Genomic DNA, 23831 nt, shown 5'->3' on the forward strand with positions numbered 1-23831 from the left:
AAATCATAAATTGTTACACTAAAAAAATATTAACACATGAGATGACGGAAATCATTGTGGTGTGCCACGAAGATGTGAAAAAATAGGCATAAATCTAGCTTACAAATGATTCAGGCTAATTGTAATAATTAAGGATAAGACCTGTTTGCCCAATAGTGGCAAGACATATATGTATATAAGGACATCTGACAAATTGGTTTGTCCGTCAAGAACCAGGAAAAAAAATCGACTGAAAAACTGAAAAAACTGAAAGACTGAAAAAAAAAAAGACTGTGAAATCACCTTTACCATAATGTACAACATTACAACTTCACTTCTCTGTCTTTCACTGCTCTTACTAGAACATCAGTCTCCTCGGCTGTGAACCGCTCCTGGCGTGCGCCTGGTAAATACGCCATAATAATAGCAATCCATACTGGAACTTGCGCACCTGCTTTTACAGGGAATGTTGGATGACGCTCTGATTGGTTTATTCACGTTACGCCCAAACCACACCTATGAATAATGAAGCTACTTCAGACCAACCCATTTTAGATTTGCGCCGGGCGCAAGAGCCATTTATCCCGCCGGGAAAATAGCAACAGCGCCGAGACCCGCCCACAAAGTTACTTGCGCTTCGCGTTTTTACACTTGCGTTTCAGATCGTTAAAATAGGGCCCAATGTGTTGCAATAAAAATTGCCTGTAGTAACTACATTTTCGGTGTTCTTCCGAGAGTGAAACTTGCTTGAACTTAAAAATAATGTCAAGCTTTTTATTAAATTACACTGGAGAGACCCAAGCCATATCTAGAGACCAGAATATCACAGCTTTAAGTAACAGCATAGCAATTACCCATAAAAGAAACAGCATTTCAACAGGCAACCACCTTCAACACTTTAGCATAGTGTCAGAGAGTAAAGTTACTGTGTAACTGTGAGTATGTTTGGATGAGGCATACTAATAGACACGTGCTGTCCTAACAAGTATCATTGAGCTGGATTCAAAGTAAATGTGAAACAATAACCACTTCATAAATAAACCCACGTAAAAGTGTATTGCTTTCACTGAAAATTACTGAGAGGGCAAAACATATGAATAATTCACCTCATACCGAAAGTAAACCCACATACACATATTATTCACAAGTTTAAGGTCAGTAAGTTTTTTAAAGGGGTGGTTGATTATGATTTCACTTTTTTAACTTTAGTTAGTGTGTAATGTTGCTGTTTGAACATAAACAACATCTACAAGTTACAACGCTCAAAGTTCAATGCAAAGGGAGATATTTTCTTTTAAAGAAATCGCTTATTGTGGACCGGTAGGGACTACAACGAGCTTCTTTACAGGTTGGTGACATCACAAACCCTAAAATTTACATAAACCCTGCCCCCTGGAACACGTTGTAGTAGAGCACATTTAGGAGTCTACTCAAGCTGTAACATCCGTCTTTCTTCCATTTATTGCATAACAGTATGTAACACAAATACAAGAGCATGTCATAAAAGCAAGTATACAACATAAGTTATAACCATAGTTAAACTAAACTATACCTGTTCTATCTTCATGCATCATATATTCTCTGGTTCTGAAGGATTACAACAATTCCCACATGAGCTCAATGGCTTAAAGATAGTTAACTCCACATCAGCTTCATAAATTCATCAGCTAACCATTCAGAAACATCCTGTTGCATTCTACCTGTTGTCACTTCTTCGTGAGTCAGTCCATTAATTTCCACTTTAATTCTTTTGAAAGTCTTCAGTGTCACATGATCCTTCAGAAATCATTCTAATATGCTGATTTGATGAGAAACATTTCTTATTATCAATGTTGAAAACAGTTGTGCTGCTTATTTTTGCATTTATTTTGAAATATATTTTTGTAATAATGACAAAGTCTTTACTGTCACTTTTGATCAATTTAATGTGTCTGAATAAACTATTGTCCATTGATAATGTTTAATGTTTACATAATACATTAATGTTAACTGGTGCAAATTAAGACATGTAAAATATACATGCAAACATTAACAACATAAACATAGATCAATAAATTCTATAAATGCAGCTCATTGCTATTTCATGTTAGCCATACTGCATAATGCAGGTATTTGCAACCAACTCTTTTAAGCAATTTTGCAAGCACCATTTTATATTGATTGTCTCCAGTTTCTACGAATCCAGTCAATACATTTCACTTTCATCAAGAAAGCTTTTACAAACTGCATACCCACAAAAAGCCCTGCATTTTAGGTAATAAATGAAATCCTTCAATAACAGTGGCACAGAGACTGAAATTACAACAATGAACCGCTGTCCTCAGCCCTATCCCAGCCATTAACCACCAACTGGAGCCTACAAGCCAACTTGAACAAAACTGAATAGAGATCATTTCTGATATCTTTGAAGTTTTAATATGACGGAGCGGAGTCTGCCCCTTATACAATGAGGAACCGGTGAGTACAGATGAAAGCAATTCCCTTCATATCCATAATTAGAAGCCACAACACAAAAGAAAGGCAGAACAAGCACCAGGGCTGATGAGCAGCCACCAAAGTGGAGGACGCAATTTGTGCGAGTCCTCTCTGTAATCAGGGGTCACTCAATGTGGAGGAGCCTTCTATCCATATCCTACTGAAATACAGAAAATTACAGTTCAGAGGGGACAACTGTAACCATGGCAATTTAACCCCCCCTCCCCCCTGCACTCTGCCATCTCTTCGACTGCTGCTGACAGCTTGAATGCTCGACTATGATTCCAGCCAGAGGATTAACTTCCATATTTGGATTGCTGACTGTGGATTTTGCATGCAGGAGTTTGCATTCAGAAATGCAAAGCTCTTTAGGGAAACGTGAAAAAAGAAAAAAAGATCACTTCCTCTACTACAGATGGAAGAACAAATATAAGAATCCAATTCAGCTAAAATGCAGAAATATCTAATGGCCTAATAAATATGATATTATTTTTTGTATAGTGGCCCAAATAGTAAGACAAATTTAAGAATTTCTATAACTTTATATAATAAAAATATCAAACCAAGTAATACTTGTCACGGGTTGGTTGCAGAGACGAGGAGAGAGGGGATCTAATTTGACATCAAACAGAACAACCAAGCATATAGCGACGATAACGGACAACTGAGCCCACACCGAGACACATTTAGCTGTATACTACTGTAGTGCTGTCAAGCGATTAAAATATTTAATCGCGATTAATCGCATTAATGTCATAGTTAACTCACAATTAATCACAATTAATCGCACATTTTTATTTATTCTAAATGTCCCTTGATTTCTTTTTGTCCCATTATTTTTTCTTATATTAATGCTCTTATCAACATAGAAAAGTGGATCGGCTTGCTTTGTTCAAATGTTTGTTTTATTGAAAACAACATTGGCATACTTTAGTGTTCGATTTCACACCAACATTCTCACTTGGAGCAAATAATCGCTGTACAATGTAACACTGCCCATCAATAAAAGGGTGAAACAAATACTTTGTTGCACAAACAGCCCCTTCAACAGCCCTTTCTAAGGGATCAAAACAGGGTGATACAAAATAAAATTACAAAGTGCACATGCAAGGTAAACTAGGACTCCGCCTATAGTGCAGTTAAACCAGGGGTCGCCAACTAGTGGACTCCAGTCCGAATCCGGACCGCGAAGCCTTTTGACGTAATGAAACAGTTAACGTTGCAATGCTCACTGTTACTACGTTCAGACCCAGACGCGCGGTCAAGCATGCAGTGAAGAAGAGACTGATGGTGCGTTCACACCGGACGCGAATGACGCGACATGCACGCCGCTTAATCTGCGCCGCAGAATGTCTATTTGCGTCTTTGCATTGACTTAAATCACTCGCGCAAAACGCTTAATTCGCGTCTGGTGTGAATGCACCATCAGAGCAGAAAGCAGCGCTCAAGACAAGCACTTTTAGTTGAAGACCCCTGAGTTAAACCATGGCTTAATACGTTTCTCATTTCGGCGTCTCACGCTTGCCATCCACGTCTACTCTTTTAATGGCCCAAACGAGTGCGGGCAGCCGCAGCGTGCCTGATGTTTTGTTTCCGGTCTAGCTACATCCGGAGTGGTGTTGTAGTTTTTCTAACGTTACTAGTTGTTGCAACAGCATGTGAAAAAACTACAAAGTTTGTTAGACCAAAAAGAACGTTAATCTCGCGATAAAAAAATTGACGCCGTTAAAATAGGTTTGCGTTAACGTCGTTAATAACACGTTTAACTGACAGCACTACTGTATACGTAAAAATGTTGTATCGAATCAGCATTTCGTCCAGATGGATCCGGCGTTTTAGGAGCCTGAAATCTGTATTTTTTTAAACGGGTCCCAGAGAGGATAAATCTGAAACTGACACCCTTGCGTATTCGTGTGTACAGCCAATCCGTATATATTGTGAAATGATGATGTCATCACACCACGTCCCGCATGGTAAAGACTAGAGGGGATACAGCTATGGCCACTGGGCATGTGCACCAGAGTCCTGCACGGGTGCAGGTACCTGACGGGTGACCCGCGAATATTGCTGAAACGGGTGAAAAACATCCTAACTGTGTCGGATACAGGTGCGGGTCGGGTTGCAGATAACTGTGGTAACAAACCAAGCACAAACAGTTCTATCGAACAGTTTTTTTCAAACAAGGACAGAACTGAATGTGCCTCGTAGAGATGATAAGGACACATAACCATTTTCTTCATGATGTAGCCTTTTGACAGCTTTGGCTGAAGTTGTCCTTGTGTTAATGGTCGTGTAATAAGTTCTGTATGCTGGCAATAAACATTTTTGTAAGTGTGTCTATAATGTGATATGCTAAACTGATTTTATTTCGGGTGTGGGTCAGGTGTTGCTTCTGTTTTAAGCGGGTTGGGTCGGGTGCGGATTTTAATTAGTGCTGCTGTCAGAAAACGGGTCGGATGCGGTTTTAAGCACTGCGGGTACGGGCGGGTGCGGATTAACAAAATCGGACCCGTGTAGGACTCTGATGTGCACATCAATATTGTGTCATTTAATTACTGTAGTTGCATTATTGTAAGGGTAGGTTTAGGGTTGGGGTAGGTGTAGCCGTTAATAGAACACAATCTGGTAACTAAATATTGTGTCATTTAATTACTGTAGTTGCATTATTGTAAGGGTAGGTTTAGGGTTGGGGTAGGTGTAGCCGTTAATAGAACACAATCTGGTAACTAGCAAATTTATTTATTGTTCTTTTATCGTGATATTTTGCCTCACTTCCGACCGTTGCTGTACCCCTTCTAGCCAAAACTTTTCTTCACTGTTTTTAGTGTATTTCTGTGGCAGAATTACTAGGGATGCACCGAATATTCGGCCACCGAAAATCTTTAACAGTGGGCATGTTTTAAGCGCGGAACACACTTCAATCCGAGTTTCCACACCAACATCGATCAACATGCATCACGAAATTCAAACGATAAATGCCGTTTTGGCGCTCTTTAATGTGGCATCACTGATCACATCACAGTTCAAGCGGCGGCGCTCGCGCATGAGCGCGATCGATCATCTCTTCCTTAAGAATAAACATGAATGAACATCTAAGGTGTGTTGAGGATACATTACAACTTACTGTCACATATCATATGTGGTGTAATCGCTCAATCAGTGTTTCAACAGCGAAAAGACGTCAATATAACTGCTGTAAACCAAACAAATGTCATGTAACTTTAGCATCACATTTACCTCAGGCAGTCATTCAGTGTCCACAGAATTTTATTCACTAAAGTAAATCAACTCTTTCACTAAATATATGCTCTTTATTAGCCGTTATATTCATTATATTCTACTTAACCTGTTAATGATATCTTGATTATTTCATGCATGTTAAATAAACCTGTCATGAAAATGACAGACACTGTGTATAAATGATTATATTTCAACAACGAATTGGATAAAAAACTATTTTATAATCAGATTTAGAAGTTATTGCAAAAACTGCCTTATGTAAAGTTTACATGTTTGCGTACTATGTTATTTTAGTGTTGATTATTAGACCTAATGCACCTGTTCTGAATGCACTTTCTTGTAGTAGTCCTATAGAGAAAAATTTAAAATGCACTAGACCTAAATGCACTGTTTTTATGAGAGAACATTTAATTTTAAAACCTTTCTGTAGGCCTGTACATTATTATTTAATGTACAAATGAGTGGGGTCAAGTTAAACATTTTAGTTAGAATTTTATTTTATACTGTGCATTGTTGCAATGTGCTAAATAAATATTGGCATAATTTGTAGTTGATTTATTCTTTGAAACTTTAATATTAATTTATGCAATTGCAATGCCTTGATTTTAGTAAAGTTAGTACACAGTCATAGCCATAAATGCAATGGTACTAATAATTGGCATAATTTCTTTCGGTGTTTCGGTTTTCGGCCTTGGTTTCCTCTTTTTCGGTTTTCGGTTTCGGCCAAGAATTTTCATTTCGGTGCATCCCTAAGAATTACAGCGCCACATACTGGTCTGGCATGTATAATACATCGTTTTGAGTCGGTTTCAGTGCTCTCGTAAGTACGCAGATATTTCTTGAGATGAGGGGGAAAAAAAAGATTGGATAGGGAAAGCTCTGGCTTTCGTGTGGATGGGGCCTGAATTGAACCAAACACAGGGCTTAAATACACATGGCAAAAAAAGGAGCTAATGAGATAATGAGATAATTAACAAGGTAACTAATTGAACAACAGGTGACAGGAATACAACAATCAGACACACTGGGAAACTGGGTCAACTGAACAGGCACACAGGCAAACAAGAAAACACAAAACATAGACATGACAATACTAGAGCTTTCACTGTGTTTTCTGAGCCTTTTTATTATTTTAAACAGATTTATTGTGTTAGAATTTAAAATTCTCTTATTTATTTAAAAGAAAATTTTATATGGGGGGAGGGGGGGTTGATTTAAATACAATTTGGGGCCACACAATTGATTTTTCTTTCTAAAACGAACTTTATATATATATATATATATATATATATATATATATATATATATATATATATATATATATATATATATATATATATATATATATATATATATATATATATATATATATATATATAACATTTGAGAGCAGTGGCACCAGCGCCACTAAGTTCTACAGATGGTGGCACCAGCACCTCTGGAGGAAAATTTATCATAAAGTTAATATTAAAATAAAATTACTATTGTTTTGCATTGTTTTGTTAATAAGTGCGTTTACTAATAGCATTACTTGTTTGTTTGATGGAAATTTAACTGTGAAGCTTGAATTGATATGCAGATAAAATGTAATTTTTGTAACCACAGTCAAAAAACAAATTTTTATCCATGATCAACTTGTTTCCCTATAATAGGAAAGGGGAGTGGAAATGGCTAATAAGTCAAATAAGAGCTCCTCTGCGGACAACTTTTTTAAAAATAAAAGTGCTTGTTTGCCACAAAGTGTTAGTTTTCCTACACTTTTAAACGTTTAGTTTTACAAATCATCACGTTAAATATAAATAACATAAAATTGATAATATTTAGAGCTTTGAAGTGCGGGAAAAAGTGTGAAACACTTGAAATCCCTTAAAAAAATGCTTGCATTTCACTCTCAAAAGGTTGTACCAACCATGAGATGAATAATGTGAAAAATGCATAATTTTTTTTTTTGAATTTCTACCACAATACCATGTGGTGTTACTGCATTAAATCCATGGTGAATGTTGGTGATTTGACGTGCTGCCAAGATGGCCAGCTCCGCCCACTTTGGGCTTCAAAAATGCTCTTAAGAAAAAACCTACGGGTGACGTCATGGACACTACTACGTCCATTGTTGTATACAGTCTATGGTCTGAGTCAGAGCCGGCTGCAGAAACAAATCAATGGACGGGCATTTAATATTCTTGGGGGGGCCTAATTATGACATCCAATACATTTTTCTATAGGACAACAACCAACTATTGCTACAACAGTTTCACGGCGATTTCAGTATCCTAACTACAATTAGCCTATTGCCCACTCATATTTCGGTTACTGAAGATATCATGTTACAGTTATAGCCTTGGTCTGCATTGTTCCGTGAACACAGCATGCTATAAGCCAACTTCCTAATAACAGCCTAATAGTCACAAATCTCAAGTTAAGTATTAAATCAACCATGCATAATCAACTACGACACACTCACACACATATAGCATATCAGTAGCTGCGTTTCCATTACAGATTTGCGCAGCTGTTTTGCGCTATTATCTAAATATCGATAAAAAACTATTTCGAAATATTTTCAATTCGCAATTTCAATTTGCGCAATTTGAAGGGTAATGTAAACACGGCTAGAGTCAAATGCATAATTTACACCACAGCTGGTGCAACTTAAGAAGAGTAATAAAACCAACTGCCCTACTCACGTTCTTAATACAGCTGAAGTCGACGTTTTTGGGAGTGGAATCTCATAAAAAAAAACATAGCTTGGATCATGACTGGTGCTGCTTCTGTCGTTGTAGCAGGTGTTTCAGGCGCCACAGGTGTCAGTTTCTTCCCTCCAGAAGCTGATGATTTGAAAAAGCTTCGTATATCTATATTTTAATATTTTCACTTTCACGATTAATTTAAATTTAACCTAGCTAGCTAGCTTAGGCAAAACGAGATGCTGCCGTTAGAGCGGGTCAGCGGGAAACCCCTTTTTTGTAAACAATCAGTCAAACTTCGCGGGTGTTTTTTTAAATAAGATTATGAGTCAAATATTACACTTAAATACACACATCAATAAATATATAAATACTACACGTAAATTATTATTATTTTTTAAATAATTTTTAAATGTAAATTTGATGGAGGGGGGGCACAGGAGCTTTGTGGGCGGGCCCGGCCCCCTAAGGCCCGCCCATAGCGCCGGGAGTGGTCTGAGTGCAGAATTTGTATCTGAACCTGCTCATCTGAGCAGAACACAGCCGGCTCACATTAGTAGTCATCACCACCCTCCCATACCTGTCCTGCCACAAAAACTCTGTCCAGACCTACTGCTGAAACTACAGTCTCTTATGTAACACTCATCCCATTTACTTGTCTGTTCTCAAGCAGTCAAAAAAAGGTCATGTAGGCCTAATGTGATTTTAAAAATGACTATCTTAAAATTGTCCTAAAACAGAGAGATTCACCCTCTAAAAAATTACATTTCACAGCTTTTAGAAATGTTCTGTATGTATTTAAATGTGCTGCTAAAATTACAGAGGTGTTGACACTAGTAACTTTTTATTAACAGCATATTTTGCTAATCCTCTATAAACAGATTTTCACTGCTTTCATACGTATCCCATCAGCCCACACTGCGTTGGCAGCAATAAATCCATCATGTGATAATGATATAGCATGCAGTACACAACTTTGCTATGATTTACCAAAACATTAGCATATGCATGTTTTCTTGCTGCAAATATAATAGCCATGGTTGATAAGGGCATTTAAAATGTTTTGCAGACAATGTCACAAGCCCAGTTTAACATGTGTGATATAATGAGATGCACATGCGTGACATAGAATTGAACTTCACCTCTAGTACTAGCCATAGCTGGTCCCCGTTCTTGGCATCCTTCTTGTAGAACATTCCAAAGAACTTGACGACATTGGGATGGTCTGAGAGAGCTTTCAGGATGTTATATTCAGCTTCAATTTCCTCATCAATATCCTGAAATAAACAGATGAATTGAATTGGCTGACTATTTTACACTTTGCTGTTTTATAGGGCATTGTCAATGTTCCTTAAATGGGTTGCTATAATTATAAATGTAAAATTCTAATTCATTTTCACAATCAATTTTCATTTTTGAGTGAACAAAGACATTTCTTAAACTATTCAGTATTTATTGAAACACAAATGGAGGCATTTTTTTTTGCTGATGTAACTGATGCAACAAAATGTTGCTAGTCATTTCATCCATTGAAATTAGCAAAGCCAGAAAAGGCCATGAAATGTCAGCATTAATAAAGCCCCACAGCAGTGAACTACACATGAGGCATAGATTGAAATAATATTTGTTGGCTTCCATGTCTTCCAACAATCAGAAAATTACTGTTTACTGATTGAACCTGGAGGAAAAACAACCTCTGAGTGTAGAATTTTAATGAATATGGTACACAGGTCTTTTCTGTGATGCCTTTTGGCTTCAAAAGTGCTCCATATATCTATTACTACACGATTACTGCATTTCCTGCAGTTGAAAAGGGGTGAAAATAAACATTTGTGAATATCTGAGGTACAATGACCATGGCAGCTGCAGTCTATTAAATTAAGCCAAGATTTATTTGATCTAGATGAGTCATTTTAAATATACTGGCAGCCAAAGGCCATTGAAATATTTCCAAGCCTCCTTTCAGGACTTTGAAAGGGTGAACTGGAGAAAAGTAAATGAACACAAATTGCACATTTTCTGAAAAGCCATCTCATCATGATTAGTCTGGGTATGTGCTGTTAGAGGCCCTTTTATTTGCCAAATCACTAAAGGAAAGAGTGTGTGGCTGGAGAAATAACAAGCAGGACAGAGAGCCTTTTGGCATTATCTGCAGGATATAGATGTTCTGTTCTTAATATGACAGTGGCGAGTGGATGTTCTCAGTGCTCAGTAATTGCCTGCAGGCCTCTCTTAAGGCGTAAACACTCTCACAGGTACACACAAATGCATGCATACAGATTCAGACAAATGTGAACTGATTGAACCTGAAGGGCCTAAAATGACCCTGCCCCTAATGGCCGTGCCCTTCTGTGCAAATCTGACTTTGAGCTTTTCTCTATGCTTATATGACTTCATATCTCTTTTTGACCTAAAAACACACACCACATACAGGTTTGATCTAGTAGGGTTTTACTCACATGGATTGGATCCAATATTTTGACGGCGGCTTTGCTGCCATCGACCCTGTTAAGCACTTTATAAACTTTCCCATAAGTCCCTTTACCAATAGTCTCAACGATCTCCCAGGTGTCTGATGGATCTGGAAAGCTGTCAAAGACGATGGATTTCCCTGAACGAGGAAACATCTTCCCGAAAGATCTCCTGAGGAGAAAGAGCACATATTGAGTCTTGAGCTGAATGGTTTTTTGCAGTTATAGACGGCCCGCTCACTGTTTTCCCATTTGACTTATAGTGGTTAACACAGAATTTGTTCCATCACTTGTGACACCTGTACAGGCAAGATAACACTTTTAACAACCATGTGACACCTCTGCATGAAAAATATATACTTAAATGTATGTATGGGATTACTTAATCTAAGCACAGCTAGGACTATTTTGTTTGACAGTAAAGTTACTCCAGGATTAATAAAATCCATATATATAGTAGTAACATGTCCTACTTAATAAAATACCCTGTATCATGTCTGACTTAGTGTATCCCTCAGACTTTTGCAAAAGCTGTTGGATTTTTGCCTGTCACTGAGGATGAAAAAAACTTGTTTTGGACATAAATGTTTTGGTTCAGTTTATGTCTCAAGGGTTTTAATATCAGCGTTTGTGAATCCCTTTTCAAAAAACAATGTTTGAGAAAAGTAGGAAGATCTAGGACTAGATCAAAGACTGAAAGATCTGAGGGGGCAGTGAGCCAATTTACCAAAGGGCCAGACGTTATGTTCCTTCAAAGATATCATTATGTTGAGGTAACTCAACAAAACCTGCCTGTCCTCCTCAGAAACTTAGTGAAAGAAATCATTACATTTCATTTGGTACAATGCAAAAACAGAAATCCAGTAGCAGAGTTATGCAAATTCTGAACGTTGTGCTTGCCTGTGCAAAGCACTATACTAGAGTAGTTGCCAGGGTGTTGCTATGCAGTGGCTAAGGGGTTCTGGGTGTTTGCTAGGTGGTTAATCACTGGCCTAAATCAAAAGTGCTCACCTCCATTCTGGTCTCTAGATATGACTTGGAGGTCAATGCAAATTCTGCCATTTTATTGACTCCTAGAGGGCCACCTTTAGGGTTGGGTATCGTTTGGGTTTTTTTCGATTCCGGTGCCAAACCGATACTTTTAAAACGGTTCCGGTGCCTAAACGGTGCCTGAACCGATACTTTTTTTTTTTTAAAGGCCACAAAACGAGGTGGATGACATTAAATGGCTTTTTATTTATTTATTTTTTATTTAAATTGAACCATTTATTAAAAGTTTAATGTATACTTAAATGTATGAATATAAATAAATACAAAACACAATTTACTTATTTACAAATTATAATTGACTTATTTACAAATTCACAGTAAAACCTAAGCCACCTAACCCAACTACAACAAGCCTAATATAACTCTTAATTACAATAATAACAGCAGTAGTCTGTATTCTTGGTATGCTACTAACCAGCTTCGAGCTTCAGCTCTTTTTTGAAATATGATCATATTCTCTGGCTAAATATTTTAGAACGCATCGTCTTAATGTTTCCATGGCGACGCGTCATGTTTCTCACATGATGACACAGCAGCCGCAATAGCGCTGACAGCTCAGCTGTATCGGGTTTATTTCGTTTTTTCTTTTTATTCAAAATATTCACAAACTTCTTAACTGTGTCACGAACTATCTGATGTTCAAATGTGTGAGTGAATGTGTGTTAGTTGATCTATAAAGCGCAATGGGCGGCGCCATGTTAGTTTGCGCCTCAGAATCGGATCTGTCGGATTTACAACACTTGAGAGCATTCTCGTCTCACGAAATACATGAAAGTAAGTGACCAGTGAACTGGAAGAAGAACAGAGTAAACGCTATAGTTACTATATAATGTGCATGTATCTGATGTGAATAAAACATGTAACGTTAGTCAAATTATAATCGTCTGAAAGGATTGTCATAGCCGCTTTCATAGACATCAGGGTGTGTTTTTTGCTAGTAGCCTACTTATGAGCATTTAAATGTCTGAAACCTGAAATAAACGTGATGTCGTTGAAAACACTGAATAGTTGTCATGAGTTGTGATGTGACCAGCGCTGAGCGTCTGTCTCTGGCTCAGCCAAAGCGCGAAAGCACGTTTGAATTTTGGCACCGAAATGAGGAACCGAAATCTGCGTTCTGATTCGGTCCGGTACATACCGGTTATATAAGTACCGGTGCCATATTGGAACCGGATTTCGGTACCCAACCCTAGCCACCTTCCAGCAAAGTTTAGTTATATCCCTAATTAAACACACATAAACTACCTAATCAATATCTTCAGGATAACTAGAGACTGCCAGGCAGGTGTGTTGGAGCTAAACTCTACAGGAAAGTGGCTTCCAGGAGCAGGATTGGACACCCCTGACCAAGAGTTGGGTTGGATATAGAGAAACCGGTTCCATTTTAGAATCGGTTCCAAATTTCCAAGAACCGTGTATTCGATTAGACACATGCATTTCGATTCTGCTTATCAATTCTGTGCATCTTAATATGAATTTAAACCATTCAAGCACAAAAATACCTGCACACTGTTTTGTGTGCAGCACACTTCGAAAGCATACTCACCAAAAAATGATTTTAATGTGATTTTATACCACTGAAAAGCAAAAAGACACACCAAAAACGACGTGCACACAGAAAGCAGCCTCTCGTATTGTATAGTGTGCAATACTGTTCTCTTCCACGTCTTTTTTCACTTGAATGGACAAATACACACAAAAATATGTCAAAATATCCTCTTAAACACAGTCGGTTATGTCCAGGGCCGGCCCGTGGCATAGGCGGAATAGGCAAATGCTAGGGGCGCCACTCATCCTTAGGGGCGCCAAAATGTAGGCCTATTACCGATATTTTATTAATATTCATTTGAAATATTACCAAATAAAGCGCAAAAAAAGCGTCCCCCGCCTCTTCCCAGTCCGCCGCATCAATCTCCCCCCGCCGAGTTACTTGAAGTGCGTCAGAAATATAACGTGCAATCAGTTTAACGTTAGGGGAAATTGTTGTGTCGCGCCGCCTTTCGCCGCATCCAAAGCAGACAGGATTGCTTTTATTTTTTAGGGTGCTTGGCCGCTCGCGCCAGGTGTAGACTCAGTGAAAGTTGCCTGATCATTTATGACGGATGGCCGAATTGTAGTGTCAAAAAAGACAGAAGCCCTCTGATGATGGGAAGATAAGGAATACACTGCTCTTCTTACTTCGTATTTGTGTCTTGTTTCTAGTCTAAATATCTAAAAATTCTTAAATCAAGATGCATTTACTAGATAAGTTAAATGACATAAGATATGTTTTCTTGAAAATAAAATCAAAATGAAGTGAGTTTTTGCTTATAACAAGCAAAATGATCTGCCAATGGGGTGAGAAAAATAATCTTGTTCCTGATTGAAATCTTGTTTCTTTCCCAAACAGAAATAAGATTATTTTTCTCACCCCATTGGCAGATAATTTTGCTTGTTTTAAGCAAAAAACTCACTTCATTTTGATTTTTTCCCCCCAGAAAATAAGAAAAAATATCTAATGTCATTTTACTTATCTAGTAAAGGCATCTTGATTTAAGAATTTTTAGATTTTATACTGGAAACAAGAAATAAATACTAAATAAGAAGAGCATTTTTTGCAGTGTAAAGACCGAAGTAAAGTGATGTAGGCTAATGAATGAACAGTGTATCTAATTGCATAGTGGTAAAATACTAATGTTCGCTAATTTAATTCGTTATTTTTACCTCAAACTATGCAAGCAGCTGTTCTGGGTTCTCCAGAGGCCACACAGCCAGTGTGATTTTGTAAAAAAAAAACAATTTTTTTTATATCTATATATATATATATCTATATATATATATATATATATATATACAATATTAAACGCATGTAATATCACTTTTTTTAATAGCTTAATGTTTTTACTCTGCAATTGTGCAGTTTTAAGGGGATATATAGCAATTTTACACAAGTATTTGCCAAAATTAGTAATGATATTTATATACAGGTTCATTTAAAATAGTCAAGTCAAGTCAACTTTATTTATATAGCGCTTTTAACAATGTAGATTGTTTCAAAGCAGCTTTACATTGTTAAACAGGAAAATAATGCAACATAATTTTATTCAGCTGTATAGCCATTCTGGAAAAAACGCTGATGTCATCAGTTCATTTCAATTATCATACAGTGACAGTGTGGGCTTTAGATCAATAATTCGATCAGTAATTTAGTTTAAATGGTTAATTTAGTTTATTATTTAGATTTATTTCGATGTTTAGTTGAAAAATGTAGTGTCCCCAACTGAGCACGCCAAGCCAGAGGCAACAGAATAACAAAATGGCAACATTTTAGGTAAAATTCACATTAAATATCTAAATTTCACAGTTTAATTCCCGGTGAAAACATGAATGCTCATAGTCAAGTGTAAGATTGCTGCCATCTACTGGAAAACAAACACCTTTGCTAGTTCTCAATGAATAGTTTGTGCATGAATGCTAGATGCTATTACTCTTGCTCTTTGTGTTTAGGCTGTAATGTGGCGTAGTGCTATTTTTGTATAGTTTAACTATCATCAGCCTTTAAAAAATAAAATAATAATAATAATATCATGAACATAATGATGGGGTAGAATGGACTGGACATCATATAAAACAACAACAATAAAAATAAAACATCAATGCATTACAAAAATAAAACTGTACGAGTGTTTCCACAACTTAGACTGATAACGTGTAGTGCTAAACCTTGATACAAGGGGCACCAAATAAAATCTTGCCTAGGGCAGCAAATTGGTCAGGGCCGGCCCTGGTTATGTCTTAACAGGTACATAAACAGTCAACAAAGAAAATGCATGTGTAACAGTATATTGGATCTGTGCAGCTCTTAAAGTGACAGCAGCCTAATATTCCTGCTGCCGTCTCTATAATAAGGTTAATCAAACAACAAAAGATGAAGAGACAAAAGACACTCGCTGTTCTTGACTGAATAACTATTTTATTTATAAAGTGCAAATTTGTCCTGCAAAGTTTATTTCCAACCTGCTTCAGCACACCTGCCTGTGATTTAGAGGATATTGGAGCTCTGCGGGACAGTGGGTCCCCGTGGGCAGGGGTGAAGACTTCCAATTTGGCTACTAAAAAGTTAGCAGCCATTCACAGGGCTCAAGACCAACATTTAAGTTCTACAGATGGTGGTGCTAGCAGCTGATTTGAAAAAAAATTATCATAAAGTTAATTTAATAATAAAATTACTTGTTTTGCATTGTTTTGTTAATAAGAGCAGTTACTAATAATATTACATGTTTGTTTATTGGAAATATAACAGTGAAGCACTGAGTTTGACTTGATATGCAGATAAAATTAACTTTTATTACAGTAATGTGCAAAAACCTACATTTAAATATTCTACTCTCATTGAATGTACCATTCTTGGTATCACTGAATTGACCGTCAGATTCAGTGATAACAAAAGGAGCACTCTTTACTTGTTTTCTGTGTAATTCAGTCACAATTTTAAGAAAAGTTTTTTTGTTTTTCATGAGACTGACTTCCAACTTTTTCGATATATTAAGAAAAGAGATTGGAAATGCTAATAGGTCAATAAGTGTTCCTCTGCCGCCAACTACTGGTTATAGTGGTAATTTCATGTCTTTTTTTTTATAAAAGTGCTTGTTTGCCACAAAGTGTTAGTTTTCCTACACCTTTAAACTTTTAGTTTTACAAATCATCACATTAAAAATAAATAACTTTAAAATTGGATAATATTTAGTGCTGGAAAAAGTGTGAAGCACTTGAAAGCCCTTGAAAAGTGCTTGAATTTCACTCTCAAAGGTTGTACGAACCCTGAGATGAATCATGTAAAAAAAAAAAAAACGTTTTCTGCCTCAATACCATTTGGTGTTACTACATTAAATCCATGGTAAATGTTGGTGATTTGTGGACTGACGCTTTCTCACTGGATCTCCCAGCGCTGAGTAGTACCGGTGTCACATGATCGAGATCGGCCTGTGAATGAGGTCGTGCTGCGCTGTATATTATTGCCCCAGGCTGATGAACGAGTAGGGCAGTTCTGTTCCGCTTTCGTTTCGTTTGCCGTTTGATATTTTTTTCACATCTATTCTGTGTCTGGCACTCTGTGGGAATTTTATGTTGTAGTTTATCTGTGCATTGTCTTTGTTCTTTTCTGTGTCCTGTTTCCTGTGGAGTTTTGTAGTTCTTGTAGTTTTTCATGTTGATTAGTTTTCCCCAGGTGTTGCTTATTAGCCACTCCCCCTGTTATCTTGTTAACCTTGTTCCCTTTGTGTGTATATATACCCCAGTGATTCAGTTGTTCTCTGTCGGTCATTGTTTGCTGTTATGCAGGTATTCTCAGTTCTCTGTTCCCCGTGTTTTCTTAGTGTTATTTTGTTCCTGTTTTTATTTTATTGTTTATTTTCATTAAAATCCCATGCATTTGGATCTTGAATCTCTGCCTGCCGCCTGTTATTTCCCGTTTCGTGACAGAACGACCGACCCAAGAATGGATCCAGCGGGGAGATGATCACATTTCCACCAGGGAGAGCTCAGCATAGAGGACTACATGCTGGAGTTTGTCAGGCTGGCTCGCCTGACTCAGATGGGCAAGGCATGCCTGATGATCCTCTTTCGGAGGGGATTGTCAGAGCCCCTCCGGTCATGCATACCTGACTGGGACCCTGACGGGTCATTGGAGTGCTACGCTGCTCATGCACTGAAGCTAAGTGGCTGGATGGCGAGGTTCACCAGGTCGGAGATTCCAGTGGTCCCAGTTCCGGTGGTCCCAGTTCCGGTCCGCGCACAGAGTCCGGAGAGGGCCCCGGTCCGCGCACAGAGTCCGGAGAGGGCCCCGGTCCGTGCACAGAGTCCGGAGAGTGTTTTCTGTCGGTCGTTGTTTTCTGTTATGCAGGTATTCTCAGTTCTCTGTTCCCCGTGTTTTCTTTGTGTTTTCCTTCAGTGTTACTTTGTTCCTGTTTTTTTTATTGTTTATTTTCATTAAAATCCCCTGCATTTGGATCTTGTATCTCTGCCTGCCGCCTGTTATTTCCCGTTTCATGACAGAAATGGCAGCTGGGCACCGTGGTGGTCACACCGGTGCAACCTCTAACAAAAGTTAGTCGCACCAGCAGGAAAAAAGGTTGCAATGCATCCATTTGGTCACAGTCTGGAACCCTGATTGAGAACTTCTACAAGCCCAAACAAAATGATCATAAATAAACCAGATTATCAAAGTCACAGCTCAGATTTAAATACATTTATCATTAAATCTGATTATTGTATTGCTTTCAGCTTTACAACATTCAATCACTGTTCGCGGATTCCATTAAAATAAAATGGAAATAAAAACAAAATTTGCCATGACTTCTCTTATATAATTGCCATGAGTTTACCTGTCCGTAGCAATATAGACGCTAGCGCCATGCCAGTAATATCAGACATAAATACTTAATAAAATGTAGTTTAAAAGTAAGAACAACACATTAGTTAACAATGTTACAAACAATAGTTTGTCATTCTGTAAGTACTGTTAGTAATTACTGATCTTATTATACTGTCTCTCTAACAGACTCACTATTTGTGACCCTACCGGGTGAAAGTTCAACCAGCTCTTTCTCTACTCTAACTGCAATTAAACCTACTTTCAAGATGAAAATGGCATAGGTCAACATGTCACTTACATTCTTTTCTTAAATGGTTGATGAATATTTTGTTGAATAAGTCCATATTGACTCTGTTGAGGCAGTCGTGGTGTGTGAACACTTGTGGAGGAGTTAACCACAGCTAAAGCTAATCTCAGCAAGCCATGCCTGGCACCAGAAACAATGCTAAGCAGCAGAAGATATGTTGGGATTAAGAGGAATTAGTTGACTACGCCATGAGCCTTTCCTCATTTAGATACTCATTGATAAAGGTGCCAAAGCTAGTTAGAACAACTAAGAATATAACGCCAGGGGGACTACCTCTCTAACCCAAAGAACGTAACTAGACAGAGTAGCTTAGGAAGCATCCTTATCCTTTGTTAGGGGTTTTACATCAGAGAAAGCTTTTCATGCAGTGTTTAGTATTTACATAACCCAGCCTTTTTTTCTAGAGTACAAGTTGATGCCTCATTACTTTTTTAAGCAAAAAAGGCACATATTCCATTTTATTTAGAATGAAAGATAATTAGGTAATGATTGACTGGGTTGAATGATTGAGTGAATAATAGAAAAATACAGCCATCACTACATTTGGAAAAATGAAAAGAGATTATTCACTTGTCCTTCCACCATGTAAAAAATGAATGAAAAAGAAATGGTCCAAATAATGTTACAACTTTAAGGAATCTTCCAACATACATAAAGTTAATGTCTTAAGAAAATTATCAAACTGAAATATAAGTTTTTTCAACCACTACAAACCAACGCTTGGTCCCAAACTCATTAGCTCCCTACTGAGGGACATTTTAATCTAGGCTAAATCTGCAATCCTATTACCTACTCCTGCAAAATTTGTCTGTTGGCATTGGTTCCTTTTGCCAATTTTCAAGTTCAATTCATATTTTCAGGATATACTAGGCACTCAAAGGGAGCATGTTGGCCTACCTGCTTTCAGTAAAAACCAGCATAAATTGCACCACCAAGTTAAAAAACAAATCTGTTATAAAATGTCATTTGAGCATGATAGGACATTATCGGTCATTAGTTATGCCAGGTGATTAGCCTTCTAAACAGTGAGGCCACGTAGCATGTAACTGAGCACATGTAGAGCTCAATGTAAAGTACCCAAGGAACTTCCAGACATGTTCAATAATGAATTAAGCTTATATATGTTACAAAACTCCATGACACGGGAGACACATGGAGGAGAAACCGAAAGATAAGACTAGCCCACCTTAGCACACACAAATTACAAGACATTGGGTGTGAGTATGTAACATGACCTCCCCTACCTGAGGTACTTAGAGATTATGAGATGCATTAGCGTATGCATTTTTAAAATGGCCTTGCAAAGGCAAGCATCACTATTGCTGCTCATACTTAGGGTCTGAGGCATTACTGATAATGAATAGCTCTTTTCATTTGGGCCAGTAAGCAACCACCTAGCACAGAACATCATAACAACCACCACACTCTGGCAACATTCCAGAACACCTTAACCCAGGGGTTCTCAACTCTGGCCCTCAAGGTCCACTTTCTTGCAAAGTTTAGCTCCAACCTTGATGAAACTCACCTACACTCTAAAAAATGCTGGGTTGTTTTAACCCAATTTTGGGTTAAATGTGGACAAACCCAACCATTGGATTAAAAATGTAATTAAAAAAATTAACCCAATGGCTGGGTTTGTCCATATATGACCCACAATTGGGTTAAAACAACCCAGCATTTTTTAGAGTGTACCAGTAAGTTTAGGTGCGTTCACACCATTGTCGTAATTACCACAATTATGCGATTTTAACTTAAAGGTGAACTATGTAGGATTTTTGCAGTAAAATATCCAGAAACCACTAGGCCAGTGTTATATATTTTGTTCAGTTGAGTACTTAGAATATCCCAAATGTTTTAAACTATTTGTAAATCGTGAGAAAATTGCTATTTTAACCAAGGAACCGGGACGTGTGAGCTATGGGTGTGAGGGAGTCGCCTGTCGATTGCGTCATATCTGCGTCACCCTCGGTCTCCGGTTTTATTCAGTGAAACACTTTACTCTCACTGCATTGTGAACAAGTGTCATAGCAGCCGCCGAGCGAACGTCATAACTTCCTTTTCAACACACTCAGATATATCTAATACGATAAACAGAGTTGCGTTACCTCAGACTCATGACTGGAAAAGAGGAAGTAGCGCCGGCAACCGTGTCATAATAAAAGTCCCGCCAGCGACTATGCCATAATAACAGTCCCGCTCTTCAATCGCTCCTGCTGCCTTGCTCAGCTCCACAACACTCGCTCCTGCTCTGCTTCAGACTACAGTAATGTCAATAATCGCATCCATGAACATGATTTCTGCCCGAGTCCTATCCTGACTGTTTTCCACCGGCTGTGAGGTGAAGACCACATGTCCCGAGATTCTGCGCTCAAACGTGCCGTCATCAAACTACGCCTTTGTTTTGAACAGGCGACCTCTAGTGGACGGAAAAGTTACATAGTGTAGCTTTAAACACTTTTAAAAGCATTTTAAAAACAACAATTTCTGGGTTATTTGGCAACCCAGCGCTGGGTAAATATTGGACAGAACACATGTTGGGTTAATTTAACCCAGTTCATTGGGTTTTATACATTAATCCATTTGCTGGGTTGTTTTTTGACATTGTGCTGGGTCAGTCAACCTACTAAGGTTTTTCATTTTAAATAATACAATTGCACTTTAAAATCTGTTTATATACACTATATATTGCCAAAAGTATTGGGTCTGGCGGTTACCAGGAGAACGGTACTTGCCAGATTGCATTGTGCCAGGTGTAAAATTTGGTGGTGTTTTTTTAGGGGTTGGGCTTGGCCCCTTAGTTCCAGCAAAAGGAACTCTTAATGTTTCAGCATACCAAGACATTTCATGCTCCCAACTTTGTGGGAACAGTTTGGGGATGGCTCACCACACTTGCCAACTTACAAGTGGTGAAAAATGCTTCCGAAATCAATCCATGTAGGGGGGTCTGGGTGCCGGGTAAAAGTAAAAATAGAAATAATTTGCAATAGTGCATATATTTAGCTAAATGCTCCTCTCTAAGTAAATTTTTCAGGGCATAGAATGATGTTTCTGAAGTAAACGCAATGTTATATGACAGACATTAGCTGCGACATACATGTAAACAAAAAAGTATTAGTTTAGGCGTCATAAAAACACATAATTCTCAGATGACGTGAACAGCTGCGAATATAAAGTCACATAAAGTTGTTTCAACCCATGTGTGGGTCAAATATGGACAAACCCATCCATTGGTTTCAATTTTGTAATACATTTTAAAACCCAACGGTTAGGTTTGTCCATATTTGACACAAAAAATGTCTTGAAACAACCCAGCATTTTTTAGAGTGTAGGAATCCTGAAGACCTCGATTGGCCGTTCAGTTGTGTTTGATTAGGGTTGGAGATAAACTTTGCAGGAAAGTGGACCTTGAGGGCCACAGTTGATGTGCAGTTGGCAGCAACACTCACCTTGAAGAAATCAAAAGTCAAGAAGGCTATGTATGTTTGCATTCATTTTTGTACCGTATTAATGGTAGGCAATATAAGGATTATATTATTAACTCAAAGCAAAATTTTGCTAGACACACAAGGGAGAATTCACAAAGAATAAGAGCTGGTACCATGTTATTTGCACATGCTGCCTGCACTGGTTTAGCATCTGGTTAACTAAAGAATGTATGCAAATCAGGTAAAGTAAAAAGGCTAAAATTGTGTACTACAACACATCTGGATATGCCTGGTTATAACAATCATCTGATTTGCTGAATTATTTTAGCCATCACAACAGAATGTACACAAAAATCTCTTATTAATAAAATTCTGTTTACCACAGGGATAATAGCAAACGGCAATGATCTTTGTGGATATGGTACAATCCATAATTAGGCTAATTTGACTAGAAAGGAAGTGGTTTGCCATTGGAAGAATGACAAAGGCTTCATTTTAATATGGTGCAGCACTATTTTAGAGCATTAGCACCTAGCTAAACTGCGGGTGCAGTGTTTTGCACTGAAATACTAAGTGGTGCAATTGTAAACAGTGCAATAGTGAATTCACCCTACATTTGCATACCTGTTTTGGCCAGATGTCATCTCTGCCTGCTTTGCATCCAGAGAGCAACTTCATGAAAGTGCTCAGCACTCTGAAACATTTCAAGATGATACATTTTGCACTATGGTAAGGCTTGTCTCCTTATTTCACCTTTTTAAAGAACAAAAGTCGAAGCAACTTGAGGAGAGTAAGGAAACAGGAGCCATGACTGCCAGGGAAAGAAAGACAAGAGACCTGAGCTAATTTACAAGGCTGTGAGCGGGTTGAAGTTTCAGTTTAACCTTTGCAGGGCAAAGTAAAATCCAACAAAATCCAAGCATTGTTTTATGAATATACATTATACATATGCACAAGATGTCAACAGCACTCCACACATAACTTTTTATCCAACACGGATTGTTACTCCAAACATGTTACATTTAATCTGACATATTATTCATAGACGTATTGCAAAAATACCCAGCCATTACTAATTACCAACTGCTTCCCAAGGTCAATTATTGTAATTGAATCAAAAACATGTAATTGATCTTTACCTGACACTTTAGATGCAAATCAGAACCCTAGAAAATTCACATCAAAAAAATTCACAGCACATCTAAAAAAAACACATCTATTACACACAGGCATTTGTAGATATACACATTCAAAGCAACAAATTGGAGCTAAGTCCACACCTGCAAGTAAGCAAATCACCTGAATTTGGGTATCTAGCCCTGCACTTACTAAGATAGTCAAGGCACTGAAAGAAATGTTTTCATCATCAAATGCAATACTGCCAGTACCACGCATAGCTCTAATGCTTGGCAAGTTTTTCTATATTTGCACTAATAATGCAGTTTCTCAACTCAGGTAAAAGCCCAAACCATGCAAGTAAACTACAGTAACTTCAACTTACAGTTCGCCGCTGCCTCTACATTCTCAGGTATCAATCAGTCATAGCCTCCCGTCACAGAGGAAGGAGACTGTGCTAGTTACTGCCTACAGTTAGGTTATCTCTCTGTTTTATGTATTATTCATCAACAAAAAGTAACACAATATTGTACAATATCCCACCACGTTTGGCTTCTGACTGTTGCTTTAATCTCACCTCGTTGTTGCTACTTGGCTGAGGTGACCCATGGACGAAGACATGCAATATCACTAGCAGATGACAGAATAAAACAGGCAACTGTTTGGACACCTGTACTGTAATAGGTGCAACATGGCATGACACCAGACTTCAGGCTATATAATAGTGTG

The 23831-nt window shown here is 37.9% G+C and overlaps 1 protein-coding gene across 1 annotated transcript in view; it reads right to left on the bottom strand.

Annotated features, from left to right (window-relative positions):
• myo3a (myosin IIIA) overlaps nt 1-18677 on the bottom strand; it is a 122008-nt gene extending 103331 nt beyond the window's left edge. The window contains exons 1-3 of the mRNA XM_079806740.1: nt 18553-18677; nt 10841-11024; nt 9524-9658 (exon numbers count right to left, since the gene is read on the bottom strand). Coding sequence (XP_079662866.1) covers nt 9524-9658; nt 10841-11024; nt 18553-18554 — 321 coding nt within the window. The 5' untranslated portion in view covers nt 18555-18677. The remainder of the gene's footprint in view (nt 1-9523; nt 9659-10840; nt 11025-18552) is intronic.
• Between the last annotated feature and the right edge of the window lie 5154 nt (nt 18678-23831).

Source organism: Gobio gobio (genome assembly GCF_949357685.1).
Source record: "Gobio gobio genome assembly, chromosome: 23".
Taxonomy (NCBI): Eukaryota; Metazoa; Chordata; class Actinopteri; order Cypriniformes; family Gobionidae; genus Gobio; species Gobio gobio.